Genomic DNA, 12651 nt, shown 5'->3' on the forward strand with positions numbered 1-12651 from the left:
AGCTTTAGGTCAGTGAATGGCTCAGTAGATAAAGGTGCTTGCTACCAAGGCTGCTGACCTGATTCATTCCCCAGGACTTACATGGTAGAAGAGAACTGATTCTCTCAGGTTGTACTCTGATATCCACATGCATGCCACAGCACCCACACAAACACACATAAGCAAATAAATGTAGATTTAAAATTAAATAAATAGGGGCTGGAGAGATGGCTCAGCAGTTAAGAGGACCCAGGTTTGGTTCCCATGGCAGCTAACAACCATCTATAACTCCAGTTCCAGGGGATTGAATGTCCTCTTCTGGCCTCTGTGGACACTGCATATACATGGTGTACTCACATACATGCAGGCAAAACACTCATACACATAAAATAAAAATAAAAAATTTTAAAATTTTAAATAAATAAAAATAGCTTTAAATCTTCCAAAGGTCCTTACTAAATGCAGTTCCCTCTGTTGCCACCAGCACCTTCACTGGCATCTGCCAAATAGCTAGTCTAATAGCCTTGGCTAGTCTAAAACTCACTATGTAGAGTAGACTGTCCACCAGACTCTACCTCCTGAGCTCTGAGATTAAAGGTGTACATCTGGATTCAGGCCTTTCTCTTCTAAGAAACAATAACACTGCTTGACTTTAATTCAGTTCTTGAGGTCTGTTAATCACAAAATGGGGCTGGAGAGATGGCTCAGTGGTTAAAAGCATTGGCTGTTCTTGCAGAGGCCCCCGGATTGATTCCTAGCATCCACACAGCAACTAACAACTGTTCCTAACTCCAGTTCCAGGGGATCCAGCTCTCTCTTCTGACCTCCATGAGTTTTGCATGCCACCAGTATACCTACCTAATGCAGGCAATACACTCACACATAAAAAATAAAAATAATAGAATATTTTTTAAAAAATCAGAAAACAGGTTACAAGAGAATAGGCAGGTCTTGGGCCCAGGGCTACTAACACCTCACAAACCTGGCAGCAATTTTTCAATAGAGGGTAAAGGAGGAAAGTGTGAGAATGTACTGCTATTCTAGAAAAGGAAAGCTGGTATTCTTAGGTAAAGAGAAAGAAGCCTGACTTGTTCAAGCATGTTTAGAATTTAGTTGTACAATCCCTCTCACTACCTTTTTTTGAGCTGGGATTTTGTTTTGTTTGGGCTGGGATTACATGCACACCACCATACTCACATAGAATTTATAGCTATAGTCTTTTAATTACAAAACTATCCTATTATGTAAATAAAACTCTGGATTTGAAGCATTATTTCCTACTGAAATAATTGCTTTTTTTTTTTTTTTTTTTTTTTTTTTTTTTTTCTGATTTTATGAAGCAGGGTCTCCCTGGAGCCCCAGCTGTCCTGGAACTCACTATGTAGACCAGGCTGGCCTTGAACTCACAGAGATCCGCCTGCCTCTGCCTCCCGAGTGCTGGGACTACAGGCATGCCCTACCATGCCCAGCTAAAATAATTGCTTTTAAAATTCATTTTAGGGGCTGGAGAGATGGCTCAGTAGTTAAGAGCACCAGCTGCTCTTGCAGACGACCTGGGTTCAGTTCCCATAACCCCCATGGTGGCTAACAACCATCCAAAACTCCAGTTCCAGGGGATCTGACACCTTTTTCTGACCTCTGTGGGTAGTGCATGACATGAGTGCACTTACATGCAGGCAATACACTCATGCATAAAATTTTTTAAATTCATTTTTAAATATAATTTACTTTTGTTGTTGTTGAGGTTAGCCTTAAACTCCTGAACTCAAGCCATTTTCCACCTCAGTATCCTGAGTAGCTAGAGATTACAGGCAAGTGCCAGTGTACCTGCTCTATAATTTACTTTTTCCCTCTTAGGTTAGCATACAAAGTAAAGAGTTTTATCATGGAATCTGTATGCACACGTCATTATACTTTGCCTTCATTTATCATAATTTACTTTTGATAATGAAATGTTTCTTAAGAACACAGTTACCATGTCAAAGCTGAACACAGCAATGGCGTCTCAAACAACCCACACACTTCAGTCATACCTACCTGCAGAACCAGATGTTGCTTCAGGAGACGACATATTCTGAGTTGCCTTTTCGTTTCTCTGGTTTGGTGAAGAGATTATAAGCCTGTCTTGCCCCCTGACACTTATTTCTGTTTTGTTACCAATTCCCTTTAAAAATGAGGCAGAATAAAAAACAAGTGATTAGCAGGCAAACAGCATTGTGCGCTTATAAAGGTGGTTTAACATGATCATAATCTGCTTGAACTTGTACTGTCTTTGATTACAGTGAGCCATCATCACAATAATGTTATTCCATCATCAGATGTATTCTAAAATGTATAATAAGATCACTTGAAAGGAAAATAAAAACTATTTGCCTTAAGTTCAGGTGATATCCTTAATAAATGAACCTGCATCACCCCATTTTCTGTCAAAAACCAAAATATTTTCTAATCTGAATAGTTTCTTCCTTCACACACATAATAGTAAGAGAGCTCTAGCCATTGTCCTTTGGTGAAGTCCTCTATTACAAAGGTGAACTTGTCTTAAGTGCTAGGAATATTCAAATACAGAAACATGCCATTCATGGGTACAAAATGTGATCACATGCTAATGTGGAGCACACAGAAGTAGGTACAATTAATTTAGGTCAGGATTTAGATATTTTTAATATAATGGAATAAAAGTAAGAGTAATTTGTGTGTTAAAGTATTTTAAATTTGTTGAGTTATTTTTGTTTCATGTATGAGTGTTTTGCCTGTATGCATGTATGTACACTATATGAGTGCCAAGTGTCTGGAAAGGCCAGAAGAGGGCACTGTATCCCCTAGAACTGGAATTATAGATAGTTGTGAGTTGCCATGTGGGTGCTGGGAACTGAATCTGGGTCATCTTAACTGCTGTACCACCTCTTTAGTCCATATATATATATATAAAAAAATATATGATCAGTTCTATCCTGAATTTCCTTAAAATAATATTCTCGGGGTATGAGATAACAAGTTGATCTTTTTCATACAGAAGCAGGTAAAATCAGCTCAAAGAGTAAAGGCAATTTACATTCAAACAATGTGCAAATGTTGCTATCAAAAGAATCAAGCGGGGGCTGGAGAGATGGCTCAGCAGTTAATAGCACTTGCTGCTCCTCCAAAGGACTCCTAGCAACCCCATGAGGCAGCTCGCAATGGCTTGTAACTCTTGTTACAAGGAATTTGACACCCTCTTCTGGCCTCTGTACCTTCATACAAGTGGCATTCACTCACAAATACACATATAAACATAAATTTTTAAAACTTAAAAAAAGTGGAAACTATATTTTAACAGTGGAAACTGTAACTTTTCCAGGGAGCTTAGCCCAACTAAATGAGTTGAAACTATAGAGAGACACAGATGAATAAAGAAGCTTTAACATTTCTAAGAATGTTTATATAGATCAAGACATTTCTATATTTATCAAGTCATTTATTGTGCATGTAGGTTAAGGGGAAAAAAAACCCACAGAATTCCTTAATATACACATGCATTAAGATACTGCTAAAACAAAATCACAAACCCAAAATTGTTGAGTGGGCTGGGTCATAGAAAGGCGGCCCATACATATTCTAGTGTTACAAAAGAGTTTTGACATTTTCAATTGAAAATATAACTGCCTTCAATGTTGGTCCAGGTTAGAATGATGGAGGCATTTGGATTTAAAAGGCTGATCTGCCGGGTATGGTGGCACACACCTTTAATCCCAGCACTTGGGAGGCAGAGACAGGCAGATCTCTGTGAGTTCAAGGCCAGCCTGGTCTACATAGCGAGTTCCAGGCCAGCTAGGGCTATAGACGGACCCTGTCTTATAATGACAAAAAAGGCTGATCTACACCATTACCCTTCCTCACCACAGTTCACTGTTATGGACCACCATAGTAATGGAGTGTCTCCAAAATTCTGAGAGATCCTAAGGCAACAGGAATCTAACAAAATTAGGCACAACAAATGTCAGGCTAAATGTGGCTTTTTTTTTTGGTCTTTTTGAGACAGGGTCTCCCTGTAGCCCCGTTGTCCTGGAACTATGTAGACCAGGCTGGCCTCAAACTCACAGAGCTCTGCCTGCCTCTGCCTCCCAAGTGCTGGGACTACAGGCGTGCACCACCACGCCTGACTCTAAGTGTGGCCTTTTTAAAAACAGCTTCAAGCTGGAATAAGAGAAGGCCTGAACATGGCACAGGTAGGACTGTTAGGAGGCCCCTGCCAGGAGGCATGACTAGCCCATATTTTTCTTTCTTCTTTTTCCTTAGACAGGGTCTCATTATATAGCTGTGGCTGGCCTGGAACGCATTATATAGACAAGGCTGCCTTCAACTCACAATAGATCCACCCATCTCTGATTAAAGGAATATGCTCTTTTTTTTAAAAGACACTGTCTTCCTATGTTGCTCAGGCTAACCTTGAATAACTTGTGCCTCAGCCTTCTGAATGTTGGAATTATAGGTGTGTATATGCAAGAAATCTTGACTAAACCTGTATCATCCAACATACTTGTCACATGTGGCTGACTTGAAATGTGGGGATGTAGCTCAGCTGGTAGAGTGCTTTTCTAGTATGCATGAAAGGAGGGTCCCCTAGCACCAGTTCCACCTCTTAATCCCAGCACATGGAAGGTAGAGGCAAGAAGATCAGAAAAGTTCAGAGTCATCCTCAGCTACACAGTAAATTTAAGGCCAGCCTGGGCTACGTGAGACAGAGAGAGAGAGAGAGAGAGAGAGAGAGAGAGAGAGAGGAAAATACATACTGAATTCCAGACAGTATGAGAAAAAAGGAGTAAGCAGCAGCTCATCAATCATTTTAAACTGACTACATGGTAAAATAACATTCAGGGGCTGGAGAGATGGCTCAGCAGTTAGGAGCACTGGCTGCTCTTATAGAGGACCCAGGTTCAATTCCCAGCACCCACATGGTGGCCAACACCTGTAACTCCAGTTCCAGGGGATCCGACGCCCTCTTCTGACCTCCTCAGGCACTGTATGACATGGGTGCACTTACACTCATGCAGGCAATACACTCATACACATAAAAAATAAAAAATTAAATTTAAGTTAGCCAGGCGTGGTAGCGCACGCCTGTAGTCCCAGCACTTGGGAGGCAGAGGCAGGTGGATCTCTGTGAGTTCAAGGCCAGCCTGGTCTACATAGTGAGTTCCAGGACAGCTGGGGCTAGAGGGAGACCCTGCTTCAAAAAGAAAAAAAAAAAAAATTAAAGTTTAGGTGCACTGAATTAAAAAACAACAAAACACTGTTTGTACAGCCAAACAGGTCAGCAGGTACAATTATTCCAGTAATATTTTTTTTTCACAATCATGGTTAATTCAGATAACTAAAAGAATGATTTTAAATAAAAACCACACTTCATAACAAAGAAAAATTCAACAAATTAGAAACAGGCAAACTGCCCAGTTTTTTTCTATGACTTTCAGGAGCTAAGCTCAATTTTGGCTGCATAACTCAATGTTAGTCTACTACAGATGGGAATATTACAAAAGAAAGGGAAACGGGAAAAAAATAGTCTTCTCTACCTATGCTTTTTTTTTGCCCACAGAGTAAACATAACTGTCTGTTTCAAATACAGTGTATCCAAAGGGTATTTAAATATGTTCTTACACTGACGTTTTACTATGACCCCCCACAAACCTAGAAGAGCAAAAAGTACCTTTGTTGAATAAACAAATTGATCAATAAACTTCCCATCTCCCGTTGCATTCTGAAGAGCAAACACTTGTTCTATTTTCACAACTGGAGACATATTACACTTCTGCAAATCTAAGCTCCCTTTGTGCATTGTAATGGAAGCTGGTAAGGACTTTCTTGCAGCTGCTGTTTTCCAGGTTATTTTAACAGGGGGTGTTTCTTCCTCTTCCAAGCTTGTGTTCCGCCTCTGGCTCTGTCTTCGAATCTCACTGCCTGACTGTGAGGAGGCGACCTCCCCAGCACTGGTCTGCTCTGGCTGACTATTCAGCACAGATCTTGGTCTTCGGGGTTTTTTAACTTCGGTCTTGGAGGTAACATTCTTTTTTGTTTGGGGTAAAGCCTCTTCTGGCTGTTTGTCAATATAGATGAATGTATACTGTTCTATTCTTTCTTCTCGAGTCATTTTCAATGCTTTCTCTGCATGCGCAATGCCAATATCCCACTGGGCGCGTTCTCGCTGAGGCCGGGGTTTCCGAATCTTTATGAAAAAAGATACAGGCATTATGTGACATGCTTTAATCTATCAAACTATCCTTTGATGACTACTCTACTGAACGACCCAAAGAAGGGACTGTCCCTCTCACATCATATTCATTGTAGCAGTAACAAGGGAAAAGAAAGATTACAGAAATGATTATTTTCAATAAGCACTAACATTAAACATGATACTACAAAGCTCCTATTTTCTTCCAGATCTAGGGCATGCAGGCAAATAAGCCCGGGTACTATGGAAATCTAAACAAAGCATGCTGACAGCCAACATTTGGAGATATACGGCTAGATCGTGCCAGCCTGCAAACAGGAACAGAATGACGTGAAAGGAGAAGTCTAAGGAACAAATGACTGCTATTAGCAGACAAGAGAGAGAAAATAGGCCTGAGTCCGTTTCCATTAGGTGCTGTGTTGCACAGAAGAGTCTGGACTGGCAAGAGAGGTCGGAAAGTTTTTAGCAAAAGTGTGCACGATAAACAAAGTTGATTTAATGTGTAGGAGATGAGGAAAGCAATTAAGAATTCCTCAGATAGGGGTCAGTGAGATGGCTTGGCATGTAAAGGTGCTTGCCTCCAAGTCTGACTATACTGGGTTCAATCCACGGGACCCACATGACGGAAGCTGTCCCACAAGCTGTCTTCTGGTCTCTACACACATACCATGGCAAATGCACTCATACATATACACACAAACTAAATAAATAAAATGCAATAAAAAAATTTTATAAAGAATTGTTCAGATAGCTAAAGTGAAGTAGATGGTATAGTAGGTGGTACAGCATGATAAGTACTGATGAATAAATCTGTAAGTCCGATAATCAAAATCCTGTGATAAAACTGATCTTTTAAAGTATAAAAATCAGAAATTTCTAAATCATAAGACATTAATTGCAAGATAAACTTGAAATTGTCCTTATGAAACCCAGCACTGTGTACAATGCCAATAAATAAAAACTATAAGCTGGGCATGGGGATACACGCCTTTAGTCCCAGCACTGGGGAGGCAGAGGCAGGCAGATCTTTGTGAGTTCAAAACCAGCCTGGTCTACATAGCAAGTTCCAGACCAGCTGGGGCTATAGGGAGACCCTATCTTAAAAATAAAAAACAAAAAACAAACAAACAAAAAACCTATAATATAAATAAAACATAAGCAAACTAAAAAATTAAAATCTCAGACATATTATTGAGGATTCTCAAAATTCTAACATACCCATCACCATTTCAAACATATTCCCTATATTCCCTGGTGCTCTAACTGGTGTGGTTGAGATGAAGCAGTTACTTGAGATTTCTGTGCCTTAGTTTCTTAATCTGTAGAAAAATAATATATACCTTTTTTGCTGCTTTCTTTTTACTATTTTTATTTATTTTATGTATATGAGTGTTTAGCCTGCATGTAAGTACGCCTGTGCCATGCAATCCCTGCAGAGGCCAGAAGAGGGCATCAAATCCCCTGGAACTGGAGTTACAGACAGCATATCATGTAGCAGCCAATACTCTTAACTGCTAAGCTATCTCTCCAGTCCTTTATCTGGGTGTTTATGAAAATTAAGTAAGTACATCAATACTTAAAACAATGTTTACTTCACAGTTGGTACTGAATGAACTTTTCTGATTGGTTTATATTTGTTTTGAGATAAGGCTTCACTGTGTAGCCTATTCAGACTTTAAACTCTAGATCCTCTGCCTTAGTTTCCCAAATGCTGGCATTACAGATACCTAGCTCTCATCAAATATTTTTAAATTTTAAAAATTTATTATTTTAATTTTATGTGTATGAGTATACCGCCTGCACGTAAGTGCACCAAGTCATACAGTGCCCCTGGACCTGAACTTAGAAGGGTTGTTAGCCACCATATGGGTACTGGGAACCAAACCTGGGTCCTCTGGAAGAACAGCAAGTGTTCTTAACCCCTGAGCTATCTCTCCAGTCCCCTTATTTTTAAAACATTACTTTCACAAAATAACTTTCTTGGGAAAGATGCTAATATAGAGAAATTTCAAATCCCTGGCAAAATATACATTTCCCCAGTTAGTGGATTTGTGCACATTAATAATTCACAAAAGAATTATAAAGTTGGCTTTTGTTTTGTTTGTTTTTTGAGACATGATCCTGTGCATACCAGCCTGGCCTAAAGCTCTCTATATAACAATAGGAAAAACTTGAACTTCTGATCCTTCTGCCGCCACCTCCCAAGTGCTGGGTTTATAGACACACATAAATAACTATGCCCAGCTTTTGCTGGTAATCAAACCCAGGGTTTTGCGTGTGCTAGGCAAACGCTTTAATGAACTCCATGCTCAGTTCCTTAAGTTTTTTTTAACAGTACTGTAATGTTATATGATATATAAAACTCAATTTACCTATTTAAGTTTTTTGAAACAGGGCTTCACCATGTAGTCCTGTCTGGCCTAGAAGTTGCTGTGTAGATCAGATTGGCCTCAAATTTTGAAGTTATCCTCCTGCCTTGTCACTGGGAAGATGGGCATATACATTACACCCAGATATAAAATGTATTAATGGGCAATGGGGATATAGCTGAGTGGTAGACAGTCTGCCTGGCATGGGCAAGGCTCTGAGTTCCATCTCCAGCAATGCAACAAACAAAACAAATCAATAAAATACTAGAATAGTCAGTTACCTTTTGTTTTTCAGAGTGATTGCTGGCTTGTTTGGTTGCCTCAGCCAGTAATTCTTCATACTGTTTATGACCTTTATACTCCCGTACCCGCTTTTCATGAACCCATGCTCTCTCTGGCTGGTTGCTAAAAAACTGAACATGGTATTCCCTGGCACCTATAAATAAAAATTCATATTAATCATGTTAGGACATAAAAATCCATACTTTGCCAAAAGGGCCTCAACATCTTTCCCATTAAAACTTTGACATTTTAAATTTTCAAAAGATATATTACAATACCTACGAACTTCACAATTAATAGTTACTATAAAAATCATCCCAGGTGATTAAAATCAGTGAAGCAAATTTTAAGAGAACGAAATGCTGAAATTCTGCTAATTGCCAGACTTATTACTTGGATTATACAATGTATTTTTACTTGTCTCCAGTATTTTTACAAACTGGAACGTAAACATACAATGCTTCCTTCCAAATTCTAATTAAACTGCTTTTCTAGCTATAGAAATGTAAAATTGTTTCAGGGGTCCTGTGACCCTTAAAAGTTTGTCATAACAGTATCACTATGATTTTTCTTTTACACTTAATAGTACAAAAGCAACAACAGATAAAACTGCTGGCCTCCCAGCACAAGCAGAGAAATTAGGCGCACTGAACTATACCAGCTCACTATCACATACTGGGCTCTTTTCTAAAAAAGAGTAATGACTGATAAATCAGCAAAACTCATCAATTTTCCTAAATTTTCAACCTTGAATTAATGCCTTTTATGTAATCTGCTAAAACAAGAAAAATGAACAAACACTTCTGCACACTGGGTAACGAAGGGCTGCCTTAAGGAAAACCACCAGTGTGGTCATTTAAGTGACAGGGTGAACCAGCCAATTTCCCACAGAGCTCCATCATTACTAGAAAGTGTTCCTGAAAGAACGACAGTTACTCAAACTTGAGCAGCTGGCAGATATATCTCAAAAATGAGCTTCATACTTCAAGGAAAACAACACTGTTGCCAATCTTGCAAGCAAAATTGAATTCTGGAAAATCTGTCTTTGCCTCTCTGCATCTGCCAACTTCACAATAATCAAAAATATTCAAAGAATGTAAATAGTAATAATTAAAAGAATAGTTACAAAGGAATATGCCAACATTTGAAAGAGCTACATCAGTAAACCAAGAATTTTTAAATAGCCAATGCATACACACGAAGTCAGAGAAGGTAAAAGATCCATTCAAGGTATAAGATAAAATCAGTAGATTTTAATATAACAGTACAAATGTTCATTGAATGATTTCAGATTTCAAATCGCAATTCACCCTCTACCTGCTGAGTTTTGGTATATCAAAGAAAAATATCCACAATGACCTGAAAAAACTATCAAATAGTTTTCCCTTTTCCCACCACACATATATGAGTCAGTTATCTTCAAATACTGCAACCAAACAACAGATCCTAACAGACTGAACATAGAATAGATGCAAGAATACAGTGTTTCCATTCAAGCCAGACATTGAAGATTAATAAATATGGAAAACAATGTCATTTCCCCCAGAACTTAAAAAAATTTTTTTAAATTCATCTACTGTATGTGTGTAGGTTAGAGGACAGCTTTTGAGAGTCAGGTCTTTCAGGAATTGAACAAAACTTGTTAGCCTTGGCAACAAGTATCCTTACCCACTGATCCATTTCACTGACCCTTATTAATTTTTTAAAGAAAATCATTATTCTTTTTGTTTGCTTTGTTTTGTTTTTGGTCCTTTTGAGACAGGGTCTCCCTGTAGCCCCAGCTGTCCTGGAATTCACTATGTAGACCAGGCTGGCCTTGAACTCACAGAGATCCACCTGCCTCTGCCTCCTGAGTGTTGGGATTAAAGACGTGCACCACCATGCCCAGCAAAGAAAATTATTTTTCATAAAAATTTATCTTAAAATAATTTAATAAATTCTAAAGTTTCTCAGACTTAATATCTAAATTAAATTAAACAGTAGCTATCACCTGAAAAAAGCTATAAAAGCTTTTTAAATTTTTTTTGAGATGTGATCTATCTATGCAGCTAAGGCTGATCTCAAACTTGAGGTCTGCCTATGTTATCCCCAAGACCTCCCTGGAATTAAAAGCATAGTCTAGCTGGGCATGGTGGCACATGCCTTTAATCCCAGCACTCTAGAGGCAGAGGCAGGTGGATCTCTGTGAGTTCAAGGCCAGCCTGGTCTACATAGTGAGCTCCAGGCCAGCTAGGGCTACAGGGAGACCCTGACTCAAAAAGAACAAAAAATAAAAAAAAAGAAGAAAAGAAATGAATGAATGAATGAATAAATAAATAAATAAATAAATAAATAAATAAATAAATAAATAAATAAAATAAAAGCATATTCTGCTATGCCCTTCTAACAAATGTCTCTTGGACTCTCAAATACTGAAAACTGAAAGACATCCTGGGACCAAATCATCTGCTTAAGAGTAATGCACTCTGAAAATGTGGTCTGGAGAGGCTGGTGTGGTAAGGCATGCTTTTAATCACAGCACTCAGGAGGCAGAAGCAGGTGGATCTCTGTGAGTTCAAGGTCAGCCTGTTCTACATAGAGACTTTCAGGCCAGCCAGGGCTAGAGAGACCTTATCTCAAAAACAAAACAAACAGAAAACCAAAGGGGTTGGAGAGACGGCTCAGTGGTTAAGAGCACTGGCTGCTCTTCCAGAGGACCTGGGTTTGATTCTCAGCACTAACATGGTGGCTAACAACCATCTATAACTCCAGTTCCAGGGGATCTAACACCCTCTTTTGGTCTCTATGGGCACTGCCTACACATGGTACACTGACATACATGCAGGCAAAATATTCATACACATAAAAGTAAAAATTAAAAAAATTTTTTTTGGTCTTTTTGAGACAGGGTCTCCCTGTAGCCCCAGCCGGCCTGGATTCACTATGTAGACCAGGCTGGCCTGCAAGTCTTTATGTAGAACAGGCTGACCTTGAGCTCAGAGATCTGCCTGCCTCTGCCTCCCAGGTGCTGGGACTGAAGGCTTAGGCCACCACACCCAGCTATAATTTAAATTTTTTAAACCAATAAAAATAGCTTTAAATCTTCCAAAGGTTCTTACTAAATACAGTGCTCTCCCCCGGCCCTCCACCCTATCTTTCAAATAGGGTCTCACTATGTAGCCCTGGCTAGTTTACTAGCCCTAGCTAGTCTGAAACTCTATAGACTGCCCACTAGCCTCTGCCTCCTGAGCCCTGAGATTAAAGGTGTGCATCTAGATTCAGGCATTTCTCATTTAAGCAACAATAATGCCGCTTGACCTTAATTTAGTTCTTGAGGTCTGTTAATCAGAAAACAGGGGGCTAGAGAGATGGCTCAGCGCTTAAAAGCACTGGCTGCTCTTGCAGAGGAACAGGTTTGGTTCTCGGGACCTACAGGGCAGACTGTATCTCAAGTTCTAGGGAATCTGACTCCTTCTGGCCTCTGTGAGTTTCGTGTGACAAGGTTGCACTTACATGTATTCAGGCAAAACACTCATACACATAAAATGAAAATAATAAATAAAATATATTAAAAACTAAATCCAACAAGATAACAGAAAGAGAGGAAGGGAGGTTGGGAGGGAGGATGTGGTCTGTAAAACAAGCCAGACTATTAAGGTAGGCTGGAGAGGTGGTTCATCAGTTAAGAGTGCCTGTTGCTCTTCCAGAAGACCAGAGTTTGGTTCCTGGCACCCATATTGGGGGGCTCACAACAACTCCTATATCCAACTCCAGGGCATCAGACTCCCTTTTCTGGCCTCTGGAGGCACCCACATGCACACCACATACCAACAG

General features: G+C 39.5%; 1 protein-coding gene across 6 annotated transcripts in view; it reads right to left on the reverse strand.

Moving 5' to 3' along the window:
- The window catches only part of Nsd3 (nuclear receptor binding SET domain protein 3), a 117471-nt gene that overhangs the window by 45910 nt on the left and 58910 nt on the right, over positions 1-12651 (reverse strand). For all 6 annotated transcript variants that reach the window (XM_017801843.2, XM_017801847.2, XM_017801846.2 and 3 more), the window contains exons 5-7: positions 8838-8992; positions 5666-6181; positions 2017-2143 (exon numbers count right to left, since the gene is read on the reverse strand). In XM_017801843.2, coding sequence (XP_017657332.1) covers positions 2017-2143; positions 5666-6181; positions 8838-8992 — 798 coding nt within the window. The remainder of the gene's footprint in view (positions 1-2016; positions 2144-5665; positions 6182-8837; positions 8993-12651) is intronic.

This window comes from Nannospalax galili, unplaced genomic scaffold (assembly GCF_000622305.1).
Source record: "Nannospalax galili isolate Female #2095 unplaced genomic scaffold, S.galili_v1.0 scaffold924, whole genome shotgun sequence".
Taxonomy (NCBI): Eukaryota; Metazoa; Chordata; class Mammalia; order Rodentia; family Spalacidae; genus Nannospalax; species Nannospalax galili.